Source organism: Pteropus vampyrus, unplaced genomic scaffold (genome assembly GCF_000151845.1).
Source record: "Pteropus vampyrus isolate Shadow unplaced genomic scaffold, Pvam_2.0 Scaffold348, whole genome shotgun sequence".
Taxonomy (NCBI): domain Eukaryota; kingdom Metazoa; phylum Chordata; class Mammalia; order Chiroptera; family Pteropodidae; genus Pteropus; species Pteropus vampyrus.
In genome coordinates, this window is record NW_011889129.1 from 1166485 (window position 1) to 1186969 (window position 20485).

The 20485-nt window shown below is 37.5% G+C and overlaps 2 protein-coding genes and 1 long non-coding RNA gene across 7 annotated transcripts in view; 1 reads left to right on the forward strand and 2 right to left on the reverse strand.

Moving 5' to 3' along the window:
- Positions 1-9391, reverse strand: part of ERLIN1 (ER lipid raft associated 1) — a 32205-nt gene extending 22814 nt beyond the window's left edge. The window contains exons 1-5 of one of the 2 annotated variants that reach the window (XM_011378831.2): positions 9307-9391; positions 8870-8993; positions 7070-7151; positions 3710-3756; positions 1934-1995 (exon numbers count right to left, since the gene is read on the reverse strand). In XM_011378831.2, coding sequence (XP_011377133.1) covers positions 1934-1995; positions 3710-3756; positions 7070-7151; positions 8870-8982 — 304 coding nt within the window. In that variant the 5' untranslated portion in view covers positions 8983-8993; positions 9307-9391. Of the gene's footprint in view, positions 1-1933; positions 1996-3709; positions 3757-7069; positions 7152-8869; positions 8994-9248 lie in introns of both variants that reach the window. The other variant, XM_011378832.2, reaches the window with a different exon arrangement.
- Positions 9392-9417: 26 nt separating this feature from the next.
- Positions 9418-16538, forward strand: LOC111731049. The gene is made up of 2 exons (XR_002776931.1): positions 9418-9512; positions 15806-16538. It is a non-coding gene; the product is annotated as an uncharacterized LOC111731049 (long non-coding RNA).
- The window catches only part of CHUK (conserved helix-loop-helix ubiquitous kinase), a 33404-nt gene continuing 24735 nt past the window's right edge, over positions 11817-20485 (reverse strand). The window contains exons 17-22 of one of the 4 annotated variants that reach the window (XR_002776928.1): positions 16976-17072; positions 16531-16678; positions 15833-15969; positions 15015-15249; positions 13732-13831; positions 11817-13003 (exon numbers count right to left, since the gene is read on the reverse strand). Coding sequence is in view for 3 of the 4 variants with exons in the window: in XM_011378833.2 (XP_011377135.1) it covers positions 12974-13003; positions 13732-13831; positions 15833-15969; positions 16531-16678; positions 16976-17072 (512 nt within the window). In the remaining variant the exon portion in view is untranslated. The remainder of the gene's footprint in view (positions 13004-13731; positions 13832-15014; positions 15250-15832; positions 15970-16530; positions 16679-16975; positions 17073-20485) is intronic. The other 3 variants (XM_011378833.2, XM_011378834.2, XM_023522519.1) reach the window with 3 other exon arrangements.

Consider the following 20485-nt stretch of genomic DNA (forward strand, 5'->3'; position numbering starts at 1 on the left):
CAGAGGCAGAAAAGTGTAAGGCAATTACCGCTAAGCAAAAGTTTAGCTAAGAGGTAAAGAGGGCCTGAACTAATTGAGGAACAGTAGGAATAAAAAAAGGAAGTAGCTGCAAAAGACCATTTTCAAAAAGACAGTTTTTAAAGGCTATAAAAAAACCACCACTACCAGGCTAGAAGGGAAAGCAGCTAACATTTAATGGGCCAGGCTTTATGTCAGGTAATTTGCATATATTAGCATTTAATTTGAACACACAAAAAAAAATCCAACTGAGGAAACCAAGAATTTCAGAGATGTACCTAAGGACACATGCTAGACCATACCAGAACCCATGCTCTGCCTATTAAAAAAATGCTGCTTTCTCCCTTCAGACCCAAAGACTTGCTCCACTGGCCTTCCCTTGATGGAGAGGCCATCAGTAAATACTTGCTAACTAACTAATTTGCTTGGTCATTTCCAAATAAATTGGTGATCCAACAGTTTCCTCTTTATCTCTGGCTAGAGAACCAGCAATTTCTTCTGTTTTTCCGAAAACCATAATCCATTCCACTGACTTATTTCCAGAGAAAGCAGATGAAAAAAACAAGAAAAATACTTAACCACTGAAAAATATAATCCAAATCCACTTGACACTAATACAATACAACCTGCTCTCTGCTCTGAAATCCTTGTTATTTGTGCTGGTTCCAGTGACATGAAATTTAGCATGAACTTACATTCCAATATATATTTGGTATCACATCAAGTAAAATAAAAACTCCTTAGGACAAAAATTCTAACTTCATCTTTTTAAATTGTTTTTGCTGAATACAGTATCGTGTACATACTAAGCATGCCAATTTTAATAATAAAGATAAAATGGCAGATCTTTCCATTGAAAGCAGGGTCTCAAAGTGCCCCATGTACACTCATGTTCATAGCAGCATTATTCACAATAACTAAAACATGGAGGCAACCTAAGTGTACACTGATGGATGAATGGATAAGCAGAATATGCTGCACACATACAATGGAATATTACTCAGTCCTAAAAAGGACAGCAATTCTGATGTATGCTACAACATGAATATTATGCTAAGTGAAATACGCCAGTCTCAAAAGACAAATACTGTATGATTCCACTTATATAAGGTACTTAGAGCAGTCAGAAGCATAGAGACAGAAAGTAAAATGGTAGTTGCCACAGTATGGAGAAAAGGGGAAATGGGGGTTATTGCTTAATGAGTCCAGAATTTCAGTTTTGTAAGATGAAAAGAGTTATGGAGATGGATGATGATGGATGCATAACAATCTGAATATACTTAATGTCACAGAACTGCACACTTAAAAATGGTTAAGATGTTAATTTTATGTTGTGTATTTTACCACAATAAAAAAACTGGGATAAAAAAATCAAACATAAAAAAAGCCGATTTTCTTCAGAAGTTCTAATTAAGTTTTTGATTTGAACAGTATCAACTCCATCTCTCTGGGTTTTCATCTTTTACCAAGAAAATGTTTTTCCCACACTAAGGACTTTCATATTGCTTTTCAAGTTATAGTAAATCTCAACTAGAAAAAAATTTTCCTATGGTCACAAATCAATGTGCCCAGAAACTGATCTGTTATAGATTTTCAGCATGCAAGAAAACTATGTCTCATCCTGACAGGATAAAATGCTACTGTCCAGAAATTCTAGAGATAATCAATGACTGACTTGCTCTTTAAAAACAAAGACTAACCCCCACAGTTGCAGAAAGTCAACTCTGTTCAGGACTTGTGACCTATTGCCACCATTCCCTAGAAATGAAGAAGATTCCAGTGATTCTTTTCATACCTATCAGAAGTGAATGAGGTCATAAAACTTTAAAAGTTCCTCTCTATTCCTCAGGGAATCTCTCAGTTATAAATATTCTGATCATAACCATAAAAACGACAGAATAGATCAGTACCATACCTGCACAAGGAGCCAACATATTAACCACTTCTATTCGGTCAATATAGATCATGACTCCACCACTAAAATCAAAGAAATGGAAAATGTGTGAGCTGAACACTAATCTATTGTAATCCAAGATCATCAGACATATCACACATGATAGAAATTTAAAAGGAAAATCTAAAGACATATACTGCTGACTCATTAAAATGACCCCACTAATTACTACTCAAATAACCCTATGCACATACTCACCCGCTCCTCTCATAACTAAAGGCTCACCTCTGTAACTGCTGTGATCAAATTAGCTCACATGAAGACTAAACCTATAAACATAGAACTACTTAGTACTTTGCCCTTACTAACTGAAAACAGCTAAAACAGTGTTCTTCTCAAACTCTTCCATCAAGGAATCAAATAAAATGGTTTTCCAGGAAGTATGGAGGCCAGCCACAGTCTGAAATTCTTTTGGTTTCCTGCCTTATCTGAATAATTCATCAAGAGTTTTAATCTAGTTTTTAATCTGTATTTATTTTGACATGAAAAAAAGAATTTCCCTCCCATACCTTCAAGTAAAATCGACACTCCTGAAAGACAGGTCTTGTTAATTAACGGCTTCCTATCTTGAGAGCATGTGAACCTCAATTTAAGGTATATGAAGTTAGAGATTTTAAAACTAAACAACTAAGCCTTCCTACCAATTTACAATGCCAGTTTTTTCCTCATAAAAAAGGGCAATACCTGCTTACTAAAAATAATCTGAGAGCTATAGGAAAGCATGAAGATGAAAATAAAATTTACCCAAAATCTCACCAGCTGCCAATTTTGAGTCATCTCTAATGAGAATCCATAAAACAGAGTTAAAGACAGACCTAGGGAGAACTTGATATCAAATATCAAATACCTTAAAACAGGAAATACGCTCCCTTTTAAAAAGCATTTATCTTCCCATAGATGTCAATGCCTCTTTTATATAGGCTTATAATAATGATACTTTTTAGTCATTTATAATAGAGCATTTAAAACATACCTTCAACTTTGCATTCTACTTTTGATATAATTCAATGTACTGGTTATACTCTAGAAATAATTTGGGCCTTGCTTGCCTGTCTCTCCCTAAAATTCTTTAGGGCGCTATTTTTCAAAGTAGGGTCCTCAAACCAGCAGCATCAGCATCACCTGAGAACTTGCCAGAAATGCAGATTCTCAGGCTTCGATCCAGACCTACTGAATCATAAATTCTAAATTAGGTGGCATGTAATACTACAGATGACACGGTGAGATGATTTCATTTTAAACTGTTACTGAGCCCTTACTCTGAGTCAAGTGCTTTATATACACTAATTCTAATCCTTATAATAACTCTGCAAAGTAGGTCTTATTACCTCATTTTTACAAATGAGGAAACTAAGCTTAGAAAAGTCAATAAAGGCACGTGTAGCGGCAAGGAGTATATGGGAACTCTGTACTTTTTGCTCAATGTAGCTATGAACCTAAAAGTGCTCTAAAAAATAAAATGTGTTTTTAAAAAATTCCATAAAGCAGACGTGGCAGTTCTGATATTCGCAGTTAGGTCTGCTGGCTCTAAAACCCAATTTTTTTCAATAGCACCCTAATAACTCCTAAGACGGAAAACTCCTATTTGGAGATAGGGCTTTCCTCAAATATTGCTTAGAAGAGAAATCTCCCTAGGTTACTATCATGCCTATTTGGAAAATGTTTAAGTGATCACAATTTATCAACAGAAACTCCATCAGAACTAAAGGGAGGTTGGTAGGTGAGGAGAAAGCTTACCTTGTCCCGCAAGGCACATTTTTAACTTCATCGGTTTGTAATGTTGTCTGGGGAGGAGAAAATATCTCATCAATACTCGGGATACATACAGTCAAAGAACTACTGGTCCCAGAGGAAAACCTCTGGAGAACTGCTGAGGCGTAAATAAGGAGCGCCGTTACAATTTCAGTCACCAAAGATTAGCTATCACGGTAATTTCTTTCTGTATCCTAGTAGACATGAAAGCCTTGAGACAAAATATTTTATAGCTAATGTTTGAAACAGGATGCACTAGAAAAGCTTCAATGTCTAATCTAAAAGTTTCAATTTCAAACCTTTCGGAGTCTCCTTATTTGTCTGGAGTTGCTGGCCTGGGATTATAAATTACATGGCCTACCCACGAGGATACTACTGCTAGGACTTGTGCTCTGAACTTTGATTCCACTATCATAATGAAGGTAAAAGATAACTATTATATGCATACGACTAGTCTACAATTCAAAGGTACCCTTGAATTCAACAGCAACTTTTTCCTCTAAAATTAGTCAATATTTTAGTTTAAACCCTACTGATCTCAAATTATCTGTTGGATTTCCTTTTTAACAGAGGTGCCACCACGACCACTGCTTTCTCATAGGGAACCAACGATCTGGTACGTAATTACTTTGCCCCCATCACACCTTTGTCGGATCCAGAATGACTTTCTACTTCTCTCTAAGACCTCCAATAAGTGAGCACCTAATGAGTGTGTTCTAGACATACTACACCTTATTAAGCACACGGCAACATATGACTTCATGGAATACAAAGGAAAAAGGAAGCATGGTCCCTGTTCCCAAAGTGCTCACATTCCAACACAGGAAATAAAATTCTTATAAAGCAATCCATACCAGATATAAAATAACAGAGCATAAATTGAATTGTTAGGCATTAAGTGGCAGAGAGTAAAACAATCATTTGAAAAGCTCTCTGAGCTAAAGTATTTATACGCCAGGTCTAGAGGGAAAGAAATAAGAACAGATAAGGCAGAGAAACATCTTAGGTTCAATGAATATTCTATTCAAATACTCAAAATTGAGGACAAACTGTGTGTACAGGCGACAGGAAGCAGACTGGCTTGCCTGAAGCAGAAGGGGCGATATAGATGAAAGTTGAAATTCTGAGAACATGGTAATTCAGGTCAAGTGCTCTGAATATTTGCTGGGGGGCTTGGGCTTTCCCTGGTCCACCTCATATACAGCCTCAAAATAAGCCTTTCAAAAACATGTTTTTTCCTTAATTCCTTTGCTTATATGTGGTGCAGTTCTCATTATCCAGCACATCTAGAGGCAAGAAAACCAGCTGGGAAGCTAAAGCATTAATTTATTTAGGCTGATTTAGTGAAAGCCATGGAAACTGAAAGCGGTCAATACAGAAGACATAACAGAGGAAGGCTTTAGTAAGTGACTGCATACAATATTCCAGGAGGGAAAAGAATAGAATGTAACTCTAGGGTTGAGAGATTAGAGTGATGATAAATATAGTGACAGGTTCTACATAGAGTGGATGAAGGGATTAGTGAAGGCTACATCTTCTAATGAGTTGCAAAAATTCCTAAAAATAATTTTATGTCTCATTCATATAAGAACAATTTCTTAAAAGGGTTTTATTAATATAATTCTTTTCTAGATGTTACTGTTTCACATATAAAAAAGAGAACATTCCTATTTAGTCACACTGGCTCCAGCATTTAATTTTTTTGTAAATGCAAAGTATATTAGTTTACACTGAAAATTTTTTTACTGATTTCATCTCCATTTCTTGTTGAGTATGATAGCTTAATGTGTGTGTGTGTGTGTGTGTGTGTGTGTGTGTATGTGTGTGTGTGTGTACACATGTACTGTATACTGCATTTGTTACATATATCTCTCCATTAGTATAACTCAACATACCAAACTCCAAGAACGTAGAGACATATTTGCCTGGCTTTGAACAGATCTAAAAAAGCCCATCATTTCTAAGGGCCTGATAATGCCATTGATAACATCATTATAGGTTGTTTGGGCTGTTGGTGAGGTCATGTAATTAAAACCCCTTTTTTCATGAAAGAATAATAACTTGAAGTCTAAAGCAGTTAAGTGATTTTTGCAAAGTCATGTAACTAATTGGTGCCAGAGCCAGAACCTAAGTTTCCAAGTTTCTGGCCCCACACTCACTACACCATACTGCTTTCACAAGTAGAAAGGTCAGAAATATAAATGGGGGGTATGACCCCTGCCTTCTGGAGACTTTCTGGAAAGAAAATACACACAAAAACTTAGAGAACAATATAAGATGACATTATTAAAAGAAATAAGACCAAAGGCCAAAATTTACAATACAGACTTTAAGAGCTATTGATTAGAAGAGGGATTTGCAATGAGCCTTAAGAAGGCTGGCAGGATTTAGACAGGAGAAAATGAAAGAGAGATGGGGAGAGAAGAAGTGACAGCAAGAACCTAGGTAAGAGTGAATAAAATAAAAATGGGAAAACTATGAAAATCAGTCTGACTAACATAAGAACATATTTCATTTAAACAGACACAATTCTTGCTCTAAGCCATCTAAAAGAGAATTGGAAGAAAACCTGGAGGATTTATGTATTCGTAATAAAACTCTCACTTAGCAGGAAGCTTGGACTTAAATTACAAGATTAAATATATTAAATTTTCCTAAATCCTGAAAAATTAGCAGCAGATTGTAAACACACTTCTGAATCCAAAGATTCATGATCACACCGAGCATGCAAAAGTAGTCACAATTTAATCTTGTTTTGTCATCTTATGTCAAAAGATATTTACTAAGTGTCTCCCATGGCCAAGACACTGTTCTCAATGATCAGAATGATTTCAAATACTCTGGAAGGCTATCAAAATAGAACATTCACTAAAAACATTCACATAAAATTGTGTTTAATGTCCCAGACAAAAATGTGAGGCAAAAAAGCTGTGTATAAAAATTCAGATCCACTGTTAACAGTAGTCCAAGAGCCTGCCTCTATGGAAACCAAACACTCTTGTAAACCAAGTAATCACTGGTTTGTATTTCTAATTGTGTTCTGAAGTCCTGCTTTTATTTTGATAGCATTAACAGAAAACCTGTTGCATATCACTATAGAGATGGGAAAAGTGAGTTCTTTCAAGCTGCCTAGCTCTTACTTCTAATATACTTCAAGAGAGTGAGGTGATTCAAAATCACAACTTGTGCTGTGACACAACTGTACTCTGAACTTTAATGCCTGCATTTAAATAAATACCACCATTTGCTTAAGCGATAATGAAATTTTTCTCCACCCACAAATGTGATAACTGTTCCTGCCACACCTGTCTATCCAGTGTAGAGGCTTCCCTAGGAATCACTCACCTGCACAGATCTGAACGTAGTAATGAAAGGCAACATGATATGATAGCCTGGTCCACTGGGGCTAGTTAGTAACGCTCCTCCCCTGCAAAAAGATGTTTCAATTTCACAAGATTATAAAGAAAAATTATCTTTCCAAATTTAAAATGCTACAACATTCACTCTTACTCATGCTATTGACTTATTAAAGCCTCACTAATATGAATTACTCATGACGAACAACAGCTGGTCCCTAAAATAAATGCCAGAGCTAAGAAGGTGAAAAAAAAAAAATCACATTAAACTGCCAGCATTACACCTTGTTTCATAAGCCTGGCCAACCATACCTCTGGGTCTCCAGCACTGCTCTCAGGTACAGAGGATTCTCCTTGGTCTTTAACCATATGAGAAACACTTTGAAAAAAAATTCTAATGGCTCTTAGTTGCTATGCTTCGATTGTACACAACACAAGCCAGTTCAAAACATAATATATTTAATCATGAGGTTGAAAAAGAAGGTAACACAAACTTTCAAGGAAGGAGAAAACTTCTGAGGCTCAAGATTCTTCTAATCTACCTACCAGGCAATTAAAGTACTGGGGACATAAAGTCTATAAAAACAACAAAAAATTAGCATGGACAGATAAAGGCTGAAGGAATAAGCCTATAAATAGATAGGATATAAGTGTGGACTTGTTCACCAAATTCTGGAAATTACAAAAAGGAGGCATTTGGGGGCAAATATATAAAAGAAGTCCTATTTTAAAGAGTGAAGAGTAACTTCACAGTACTTAGCTTTCTATCTTGAAAATACAGTTTTGTAAAGAATTCATAACAAAAACTAAGAAACGATGAACTGTTTGAAGTCTATCCCTAATGCTTTGAAAGCCGTACCTTAAAAAGTCCTTTCCTTGGTTTCACTACCAGGAAGACAATTCTGAACTAGATGGAAATATGAACTAATTTGTCTTTTTTTTTATGCTAGACCTCCATTTGCTAAAACATTTCATCAAAATTGTTATTTGAAACTAGCATTTCACAGGGAAGGCAGTTTCTAAGACTCAGGATGGATCTAAAAGTAGAAATATTACTTTGGAGGGGATGATGGAAACAAGCAAAAAGTTGAAGCCCTTTCAAATACATCATTATCAAAATTGTCCTCTGTATCAAAAGGAACAGGTGGTACTATGTTGAAGGAAAAGCTTTTAGAGCTCAACTAGAAAGCAACACATTCCTTTCTTCAACTTTAAAAGAAAGGATAAGATGGGAGGAGGGTGACCCATCAATGTTCTGTTTGTATCTCTTGCGGTCCAGAGGAGAGATATAAACAATTGTCATAGTCATCATGTTTTGACCTTATAAGCCAAAACCAGACACTAAGGGCTTTTAAAGGGAAAAAAAATCTAAAGAACCATCACAAACAGGACTAGTTTCTAAACAGCACCTAAAGCTGCAAACTGAAAGCCTGTACAAGTTGTATGGAATACAATGATTTATCCAACTCTTCCGTCACAAGTAGAGTGACTGCTGCCTTCCTTAATTTTTTCTACAAATAATTGAGCTTAATGTCTACTAGGAATAACTGTAGAGACTTTCAACCTCTGCACAAAATGTACATAGCATTGAAACTGTCCAACACCTTGAGGGTGCTCTGCAAAAGCCTGCCTTGGCCCCCATACGCTCCCTAGGCTGGGACGAAAATCGCTTCCTACAACTGGAGTGGGCTCCCCTGGACGCGACAGAGGGAACAACTTCTAAGACACTACTCCAGGAGTCCTCTTTCTACCTGCTCTAGTACCTTAACTGACTGCACATGCTGCTCACCTGTAGTACACAGCCAGATGTCCTTCTTCGATCTTGTGGATGGAAGCGTAGAGGACGACAACTACGAGACCCACCACTGCAGCGACCAGAACCCGGGCTTGAGTCATATTCATCCTTGTTCCTCCTGAATAAGGGAGGAAAGGACCCCCCGCCCCGTAAGTGACAGGCCTACCCCCTCTAGTTTCCACCCTCTGCGTCCAGACAACTGGCTCCCTCCCGCAGGCCGAGCCGGGGAGTCCTGTGCCCCTTTTCCCTCATTCTTTCCTCCTCGCAGAACCCGTTTTCCCCTCGCCAACTCCTCCGCCGGAGGCGGTCCATGGGCCGCCCCTGCTCGGTAAGCGTCGTGACACCCCCGCTCCCCGGGACAGAAGGCACTAACTGAGAAGGGGGCCAGCCGTAGAGTTCGGAGGGACGCCCACCCTTCCGCAGCGCCTCACCGATCAGTGACGCATCGCCCCCGCCCGCACGTGCAGCCAGCTCCCGGGCCGCGCCAACCGCCGCCAACAACCGGCCCCGCCCACTCGCCCGGCACTGCGGCTGCGCAGGCACGCAAGCCGACGCAGGGATCGCCGGGCGACTGAAGGGACGGGGAGCGAACAGGACAAAATTCTCCCAGATATCTACCGTTCACTATCCCGTGAAAGTACGTGTGCTCTTTTCCGTGCACTGCTGGTTTCCCGCTCGGGAAGAGAAGAGAAGTCGGCAATATGGAGTAAGCAGGGATGCAGAGAAAAGAGAGGGCCTCTGAGGACAAGGAACTGGCCAATTTGTTCTTGTGCGGAGAGCCATTCCCTCACTCAGTGTGGTAGCTGTTCCGTTTGTCATTTTGTGGTTTATACCGAACTCTGTGTGGCAAGCACGTGTTTCAGTCATGGATTCTGCACTGAATTCAGGAGCGACCAGACTTGTTGCAAGTGAAGTGGAAGTTCAGAAGAGGAAGATATTCAGTCTAGCCGCATATTCACAAATCACGTATTTTCCTGAGCACTTGTTGGATCAGAATTGCTGATCTAATGAGGGCTTTAGGAGGGCCATCCAAGCAATAGGAATGGGCGTCCTCCAGGAAAACGAAAAATAGGGAGCATTTGAGCTTACTTGAAGCAAGTATGATGGAAAGGAGTGGGATGGTGGGCTAGGCCCAGATTCTGAAAGGCTCAAATATACTTTTTCTGCAGGGACCAGGTATTGGATGGCCAGAGAATGAAAAGAGACAGACTTTTTCACTGTATATTCTTCTGTTCTTTTAAACTATCATTATGTGCATATATTACTAAAAACAAAAGGGACACAGTTGAGTAGAGAAGGGAGTGAGATGGATGAATACAAGGGAAATAAGGGCAGTGTATTAGAGTAGGTTGGGCAGTATGCTTTCTGTAAGCCTTGAAAGGCTAGCAACGGGAGCGTAAGTGGATGAGTACACAAGGGTTGAAGGGTCCTGTAACCTCTTGGGCAGAACAGTATGAGAAAACAGTGCTTTACGGCCAGTGAGTCTGCAAAATGGCTTAGAGACGAGACAGACTGGAGGCAGAGAACCAAGTGGTTAGGAAACTGCAGGCCCAAAGTTAGAATGGTAGTAACAGTGGAAATAGCAAAGGGTAAATAGAATCAATTCCTCTTCATTAAAGCAAGCGCTCCCAGACCACTCTGGACTCTCTCTTCAATAAGTGCACTTACTAGGAATGTCTAGGACCTTATCATTATCCAGATAAATGATATTTGCAGAGCTTAGCTATTTTAACTTGCAAAAAGAATGAAAAATGACTCATTCCAGCCCCTCTTTCAGGATGGATTCTTAGTTTTTCATAATATTGTTTGAATTAGAGAATGAAATGTATATAATTCACGACTGCCATTCAACTCTGAAAAGTTGTCACCCAACAAAAAATAGTGGTCAGCTCATGCATCAAAAGCAAGTCTGAGGAGATCTCACTATAATAATCTCTTCAGACTCACACCACCTGCCCATGTCATGTAGCTCAGGCTGCCCTGATGTCCATCACCCTAACCACACACCATAAAAATGTCTCCACCCTACAGATCTTTTAACAGTTATTACAATGATATTTAGAAAATACACAAACATTTAAAAAACACTTTAACAATAATGCTAATGCTTGGATGGCTTGCAGTGTTGAGACTCTTACTGATAAGCATTCTTACTGTACTGTTAACTGTTTCTGAACTAGCCATCTAGCTCAGTATCTTCCAAACAACAGATACCCAATAAATGTTTACTGATTAAAACCTAGAACTAGAGAAGCAAGAGACTGCCTATTTTAACAGCTGAATCAGAATTTCCATATTTAGAGAAACGTTAGTATCAGAAGACTAAAAAGTTAGAAGACAATCCCAAGGTTTCAGACTTAGATGACTAGGAAAATGACACTACTAACAAAAATGAGGATGGTGTAACTAAGACATCAGTTTATAGGGCAAGATATGAGCATGGATTTTAGAAATGGATAGTGGTGATAGGACATCTCAGGTGAAGACTATCGTAAAGAAGCTACCTAATACTCTCTTTACTATAAGTCCTGTATATTTCCTAAGGAAAATACAGTGGGAGCCCATTATGTTATTTCGTGCTCCAATTCCATTTCACGGAACCTTCACATTTTCCCAAACCATATTCAACTACAGTTGACCCTTGAACAACACAGGTTTGAACTGTGTGGGTCCACTTATATGCATGTTTTTGGTTTTTTCTTTTTTCAATAAATACAGTCAGACCTTCTCATTCACGGGTTTCATGTCCACAGAGTCCACAGATCAAAAATGGTACTTTTGCATTCCCAATTTTGGTTGGTTGAATCCACAGATGCAAAAAGCCAACTGTAGAGTCAAAAGTTATATGTGGATTTTCCATTGCATGGGAGTCAACACCCCTAACCAACTCATTTTTCAAAGGTCAACTGTATTCATCTGATTTTAATGAAGAGTCAAAAAGTAATTTAAAAATCATTTAATACACAAAGTGAAAAACTGTCTATAATACAAAAGCATTTCACATTTTTTTAAAAAGCAATATTTTCTAAATTACTTAACAGGTGATATAGATCCACATCCTTTATCTGAAATTATTAGGGCCAGATGTTTCAGAATTATGAAATTTTCAGGTTTTAGAAAGACAAGTCAGTGCATATACTATACTACAGAAAACCCCAACAGTCTGTGGCAGCACCCTCTCCACCAAATATTTCTGCAGCAAAATAAACGAATATTCACACTAAATGGGATAACAAATGTCAGTTCAGGTTAGACTTGCAAGCAAATGAGTTTTGTCACCAAACTTATGAAAAACCTTGTTTTCAGAGCTTTTTGGAATTACAGATTCAGGTGTGCAGACCTTTATAAATCTTTATGATAAGACATGAAAGGTTCCTGAAACAAATGACCCATTTTTACAAATGAAAAAACATAAGCTTTCAATACATTATAAATTAACAGGCATCTTCTCTTCGATATTACTAAATGTACATCTTAAATACATATACACATAGCACACTTACGATTTATGACAATCGATTGGTATTTAAGGCACAGATGCACAATCCCTTCTGTAGGAAAGGGATACTGTCAAATGTAAGTAAAATTGAAAATGGGATGACTCAACTCCTTATGATGCCAGGAAGAGCACTGCTGAGTGCAACACAAGGAGGTAGGGCTTATTCTTCAAAAAGTACAATTTTACTTGTAAGCAGTCTCTTCCACAGAAACAGGTAGACAACTTTTACTTAGAACACATGTTAGCTGAGGTTTCTTCTCTGTATAACTTTTGGTCTTATGCCCAAAAGTTAAATTTTAAAAGGTATTTTTAGTCAGTTAAATAAGTAATGTTTTAGCAAGTTTTAAGTTTTGGATTGCGGTGGTGCTCCTAAGTAGCTATAGTATTTAAACAAGTCCACTGAGATAAAACTCTATCTGTTACAGAGGTTAAAATTACCCAAAGTCAAAACATTTCTCTTGTAAAATCATGCGTAGTTTTTGATCACAGCCATTTCTTCCACTGAATGGTATCTGAAGAATGGTTTCATGGGAGAAAATATATTTCCAATATGGAAGCAACTTCCATAGATCGTTTGGGGACAGTGAATAAGTGGCAAGTCATTCTGTTAACCAACTCCAATCGAGATTCTAAAATCAAGCATGAAAAAGTTATAATTAGATGTTGACTATAAGTGGTAGGTTTATGGGTATTCATTTTTGTAAGTTTTCTATATGTTTGGACATTTTATAAACAAAAGCTGAAAAATCAAAAGTATAAATAAGTTACAGTTAGAGAGTTTGCCTTATTTTCTGCTAATTAAAAATATATTTCAAAGAGTTTTCATAAATATTTCGAGCAAATAGGAAATACAAAGAGTTGACATCAAAACAAAATATAGTAAAAGTTAATTCTGTAAACATTTTATTGTAGTTTCTCCAAGTTTTAACAAATCAGTAATTAAATCTTAACAGAAATACTTCTATTAATTACAACTATATTAACAGTATTCATCTTGTATACAGCAGTGACTTTATTTGAATTATAATATAAATCTTGCCCCATCTTATTGGAGAAAATTGACTGCTTAAGCAAAAAGACATAAACCATTCAATTTCCGTGATCACATTTCAAAGAAAGCTCACCATTCTTTTAATTTGACCAAAAATGCCACTATTGAAGATTACTGATGATACAATCCTAGTATATCTATGAGTAAGAGAAGATGGGAATTTGAGGTCAAGTATATTCCTCAAATGCTCTCTCCTCTGAGTTCTTCTATTTCCCATATGCATCTCCAACACCAGGTAAGGTTAGCATGGGAAGTTAAAACCTTTGCACCCAACATGCCTAGAACATATATCCATATAAAACTCACCATCATTCCACTGTTCTGTTCTTCATTTGCTTCATGAATAATAGTGCTTAAATGGCCAAGACAGTTCAAATTTTCTTCTATCATTTGTGCCAAAGTCTCTCTGTGGGTTGAAAAACAAAGCCTTTCCTTTTCAAATTCAGCAAAGGGGCATATGAATTTCCCCTACTTTTTGGTCTTCAAGGTCAGGATGATCACTGCCTTTCCTGTAACTGTGCAACCCAGCACTTCAATACAGCTGATTCCTATAGTCTTCAGTTTCCTCGTCATTCCCACTCAGAGGCACAGTCCTGCTTATTATTCCAAGTGTTGCCTCTGCCCAATTCTAATGATAAGAAGTCCACTATAACTCCAATTTGATTTTCCTCTGAAACACAAGTGGCACTTAAAAAAAACCCAACCCCGCCCCCACCCCCCCAAAAAAAAACCCCGGGGCAAAAAAAAAGGAAAAAACCCCTTTTGGTTTTGGAAAAATTCCCCTTCCCTAAAAAGAAGAAAAACAACAACAAGCCTAACTCAAAAAAAAAAAAGGAGGGGAGGAAATACAAAGGTCTATCTGTCCTGTAAAGATCAGGGAAGGTGAACTCTGGTTGGAAACTACAGGTGACAGCAACAAAAAAGGAAACAAGCAAGCTGATTTCCTGAGGACAGCAGAAGAAAACAGTGTCACAGGGGAGCTGCCCAGAAATAAGAAGTATCCCTGAAAGTTTATATTTGAAGTAAATCCTGATTCTGGTTTCCGCCTTCCATGCTTTCCTCTTCCATATGACCTCTGTCCTCACCTCTACCTACTCTCAGAGTCCCTACTAGAATCAGTTCTAGGCCATGGATGATAGCCACTATGAGCTTAGAACTAGATTCTAATTCAGCTCTTATTCAACAGATGGAAAAACTGAGGCTAACAGTTCCCAATCCTTGATGGTAAAGTACCACTGGTACAAATAACTGAAATCAATTTCCTTTATAATGTATTACTACTGAAATGTATTTAAAATTCTTGTCGGATACACTTTTGCCAACAACCACAACCTCAGATTGGAAATTACCTGTATAGAAGTGACATTTGCAACCATTAGCATCCCCTAACAAACCTAAAGCCTTTAATGAAAGCAAAAAAGGTTAGTAATGTATTAAATTTTATTTAACTCTGATTAATGGAATATTTCCTAAAGTCTGTATAATTAATTATAGCCTGTGCTGTAGCTGTGGTGGTATTACATTGGGCCAAATCTATAATGACCCCAAGATATACCCTAGAACTTGCTTTCTTTAAAAAATTAAAATACCTGATATCAGCCTGCCTTCCTGCCATGTGCTTTTCTCTCATAAAAGCAGAGTGCAGAATGTGCAACTGCATGACCTCCTGAGCAGTGATGTAACATGGCTGCACTTCTGCAAAACTAATTATGGGCAGAGCTTCGAGGAAATGCTGGTGCTGTAGAGGTCTCCATGAGTTGTGAGAAAAGCGACAATACACAAGCTAGCAAAGAGCCACTGGCTCTGGATACGGCACATCTTATGCTGAGAAAAATAACAGAAATGGATAGTCAGTCGGCTTTTAGCAGAAGAGTTAGGACTTAAAAGAAATGTAAGGCTTTAAACTTCAGTTCTTATTTGCGAAACTGATTTAAGGCATTGAAAATTAGATATTAGAAATACTAAGTTTTAAAATATATTAAACTCAACAATTTATTGGAGGGATGATCAAGGACCCCAAAATAATCAATGCAAAAAGACAGCATAACTTTTCAGAGATAAATGATTAAGAAAGGAATAAAGTTTGGGTAAAAGAACTGATGAACCAATAACAGAACTTAGGACTTGGATTGAGCTAACAATAAGTAACATCTGCTGAATATTTACTTCCCAGTGCTTTACATACATTGTCTAACGGAATTTTCACAGCAGTTCCCATTTTACAGGTGAGCAAATGTGAACAGTGAAAGTCAAATTAGTTGCACAAGGTTATTTATTACAAAGGGACAGTAGGACTGAACCCTGGTCTACACAGCACTGAAGATTGCCTTAACCACTATGTTCTACTGCCTCATTCCTACCACTGCTCTTGAAAACACAGCTATCTATTGTTACAAAGTGAACCCACCCATCTTGAGGAGTTACCACGCATGACAGAGGATTTTCACGTTCTGCTGAAGTTGGGGGCAGCCATGCTGATGCCTGAGGGGTAGTCACTGCACCTTCTAGACTGGATCCTACAAGGGACCGGGCTGAACTCTGTGTCTGAAGGAAAATAAAAATAAGATTATAGGCTAGTACCTCCACTGATTCAAACAATTTCCTACCATATACCTAAGACTTACATTTCTATCATTGCTTATATGCACAACCAGAGTCTTTCTGTACAGAACTACCGCAACCTTTGCATACAAATACTAACTATCCTGTCCCTGGCCCCTTTCTTCATTGACTAAAGCCAAATGTAGATACCTATTTAATTGCACTTTAGTTGGAGGAAAAAGAGACGCAGTTGAACAAAGTGTTGGTTTTATTAACTAGTCAGGCACATCTACCCCAAATTGGGTTGGGATACCACAGTGATGTAAGGCTGGGAAGAGTATAAAAACAGGAGACTAGAAAAGAAAAGATAATGGAAAATGAAGGGTGATCATGAAGTCCTGCATCTGAACTGCTAGTCAGACACCAAGCAAAGAACACAAGCATCAACCCAACACAAAATATACAGGTCTTCAGGAGGACCCAGATCATGCTGATAAAAACCCCTTTCACAGGGAATAACAGCAAATCAATGTCACATTAATGAATTCATTAAAAGTTACTTACACAGGCAATTTTAAGGAGATGCCATATTTCTTTCTGCCTCTTTCCCTGCATAAACATGACAGTGTTGTCAGCTTCCTTGATGTTACTGAGGGCCATTTCCACCATGGGCAGTAGATCGATAATCTTCTGTTTACAGCCCAACAACTTGCTAGAGAGAGGAAATCAGTGTCAGACACTTACACATCCCCCAAGACTCTGCACCATACCCCAAACCCAGCTGGAGAAATGAACCACAATCACATCAGATTTAATGACTGATCTCCAAAGCCAAGCACACAAACAGGACACCTAAATGCACACAGCTATGATAAAGCCACCCAAGGTACCAGACCCAGAACTCTTCCTGAGTCTAGTATATTTATCAAAAAGGGGTATTACACTTTGAAAAGGAAGATGATAAAAGTGCCCTGGCTTTTCAGTAGGAAATAAAACAATATTTTTCTACCTCAGATGACCAAACAGCTCCTTGAGAACTCGGTCCTGACTCTGCACAGTATGCACAATGATCTTCACCATCTCTGTGCTGTCGCTGTAGGAGTGATCTAGAAAAGATCTCAATCAGTGGGCATAACCTCTCTTATGCATGGACATATCAGCCTCTAAACAACAAATTTCTAAAAATCTTAAACTACTTTTAATTAATAACATCTCCATTTAAATTCAAAACTGGATTAAGCCAAAAGATTTTAAGATTATCTATAAATACATATCTAAAACCAAAATATGTTTGTATGTGTATATGTGTGTGTGTGTGTATATATATATATATATATATACACACACACACACACGTATATATGACCAACTTAGGCCGAATGTGATACACTAATAAAAGGACCTATACATCCTGAAAGTTCAGTGTGAGGGTAGTATGACATCTTAAAGCAAACTGGCAGATGACAAATGTCCTCAAATGGGATGGTTGTGTGGCCACAGTGAGTTCTACAGTTTTTATGAGATGTTACCTCAAAAACAAACGAACAAAAAACTGGTATTGTTATATTTCAGAAAATGGCTAAGTTCTTAAGAATTGGAAGGCTGCTCATGGATCATGATGGTATATCCTTAGACAATAATCTCAAATACAAAAATATTATTATTTACTATTACCTACTTATAATTTTGTCATTTAACCCTCACAGGAGTCCTTTGAGATGACTACTGTTGTTATCCACATTTTACTATGAAAAGAGTACCAAAAGAGGTTTTAAAGAAGTTCAGTGTCCTTTTGTTATCACTGCAAAGACCTCCCCATAGTTCATCTTTATTCCCCACACATCTCTCTGTGTCTCCTTCACCAACAGCTAGATATGGAGGCTCCAAAAAGGTTCCTCTCTAAAGAGCACTCCCTCCTTAATCCCACAGACCAGACTCAACAGCTTTCCCATATAACAAGCTCTTTCAGATGGTCAAAGACCTCAGAACGTTAACCTTCTCCAACACAGAGAATGAAGAAAGGTGGTTTTTACCATTTTCAGCTGAACATGAGTCTCAAGTCAACTCTAAGCTAGGAAAAACACCAGAGACCATATATCAAGTGTGATTATAAAAGCCCAACGATAGACAAAACTTGTTACAACTAAATAGTTTTGTCACTCGAAGAAACTATCTGGATAGCACTTTTATTTCTGGGCCCTATGTATGCTGATGTGCTCACGTGGTTACTGAAGATTTTATAAAAAATAATCCAAACAAATGCTATCACTGACTGTGGAAAGTTAAGTTCACTGAGTCAATGGATGGAATTCTGTATATCTTCATCTGCAATATCTAATTAATTGGCCAGAAGACTGGGAGTAATGAATACCAATTAAAAGAAAAAAAAAGATTTAAACTTCTCTATTTGAAATCTTAAATTTTAATATTTTACTCTAATCACAACTCTATTGCTTCTACCACTTTTGCCAGTATCTTCAACTTTTTTATCGTCTCATACTATCAGTAAAATCCTAATCCTGGATCAGTCTAACCATCTGCTCTTATCAGTTCCTGTATCCAAGCTACTAATTACTACCAACAAAAAATTATACTAACATTCCCTCGATTGTCAACTAATTCACAGGTTTTCACTTCTACTCTGGATTGTTAAATGTTCTGGGTCAACAACATCTTCCATTGCACGTACCAGCTTTTCAAAAATCTTTGAGGTCATGACCTCTTCTGTTAACAGTTAACCCCACTTCTTTAAGATAGGAGGCCATAAAGCATTAAGACCCTCACCTTCCAACCCCTACACCCACAAAAGTGTCTGTATCCAGACTCATCCTCACTCTAACATCAGTGGCAGCAAGCCTAATCCCTCCCACTGTTCCCTGGAGTCAGCCTCTCAAGTGTGTTCAGGAACCTCCCTCTTCACAGGTTTTTGGCCCCAAGCACATAAATGCACTCAAGTCTTCCTTCTGAAAACTGATCTCCCTTGATTCTATGTCTCCTCTTAGCTGCTCACCTCTCTTCTTTCCTTAACAGCCAAACTTCTGAAAAGAATAGCTTAGATAAGAAGTTCTCAAACTTTTGGTCTCAGGACCTCTTTATCCTCAAAAATTCTTAGAACTCTGAAGTGTTTTTCAGGAATTAAACTGAGAAATTTAAAAACACTTATTCACTTAAAAAAAAAAAGGACAAACTCATTAACTAATAACATTTTTATTAAAAATAACTATTTCTCAAAACAAAAAAAAATTTAATGATAAAACTGGCATTTTTTACATTTTTGCAAATCATTTTAATATCATCACCAATCTCATCAGAAAAGTCTTTGAGTATTGACAAGCTGACAAATTTCAGTTGATGGATACATTTTCCTAAACTCTAATTTTTTGCTTGACACATGCAATTCTATCATTGACAACTAATACTGTTTTTTCCCCCTTAAAGTGACAGGCATGCTTCATTGATTTTTGAGAAATACCTGCCACATACCCAAATCTGAATAACCATAGTTTGTCTGACAGTCATTTTTTCAAGTAAAAATGGTGTTCCTTAAAGAAGCCAGTCAAAAAAGCAATGTAAACAATGGCTGAAGTGGTTTTTCTTAAGACACTCATCATACTTCAGTACGTAGCAGGAGCACTTGATGAGTATTTCCCATTTCTCACACATTATTAAAAAGACATGTACTCAAAGGTTGAGATTTAAATAAAATTTTTACTGCTTTATCAAAAACACTTTTAAATGAAACTGGCATATTTTAAAAATTATTAACTGCATGGTGGTGAAAAGTGTAATGATTTCTAGCATAGTTTGGTGCTAGTGCCTTGATTCATGCTAAGTAAGGTGCAAGCTATTTACCCACCAATGTTTTTGCAGCATCAGTGAAAATGTCAACATTTTGAAAAAGGCAAATAATATCTTAGTATTATGAAGACAGTTTTGACCTCAATGACTCAAGGGTTCATGAGCCACACCTTGAGAACTGTTGGACTAGACTGACTTCTCCATTTCCTTCTGTTCCTCTGCCTCCTTAGCCACTACAATCTGGTTTCTGTTCTCAAAAGTCCATTATATTTTGTCAAGATCACCGATGATGCCCAAACTGCTTAGTCCATTGAATATTTTCATTTTCATTACCCACACCTCTCTGTAGCATTTTAATCAACTGATTACTTTCTTCTTGAAACTCTCTCTATTCTGTTCCTATAATATCATTCCCTCTACATATTCTGGCATTTCTCAATCTTCTCTGAAGGCTCTTCTGCTTCTGGTCATTTCTCGAATGTTGATATTCCTTAGGATTCCATTCTTGGCTTTCTTACTCAACCTACTTTTTCAGGATGATCACTTTATTCCTATGGCTAATTACTCTCAAAATAGCTAAATATCTAGCCCAGACTTCTCTATTAAATCCATATACATATATATGTATATTTATATATATGCATGTACATGTGTATATATGTAGTGTGTTTATATATACATGTACATATATACAGCAGTACTCTAATAATGTCATTTCATT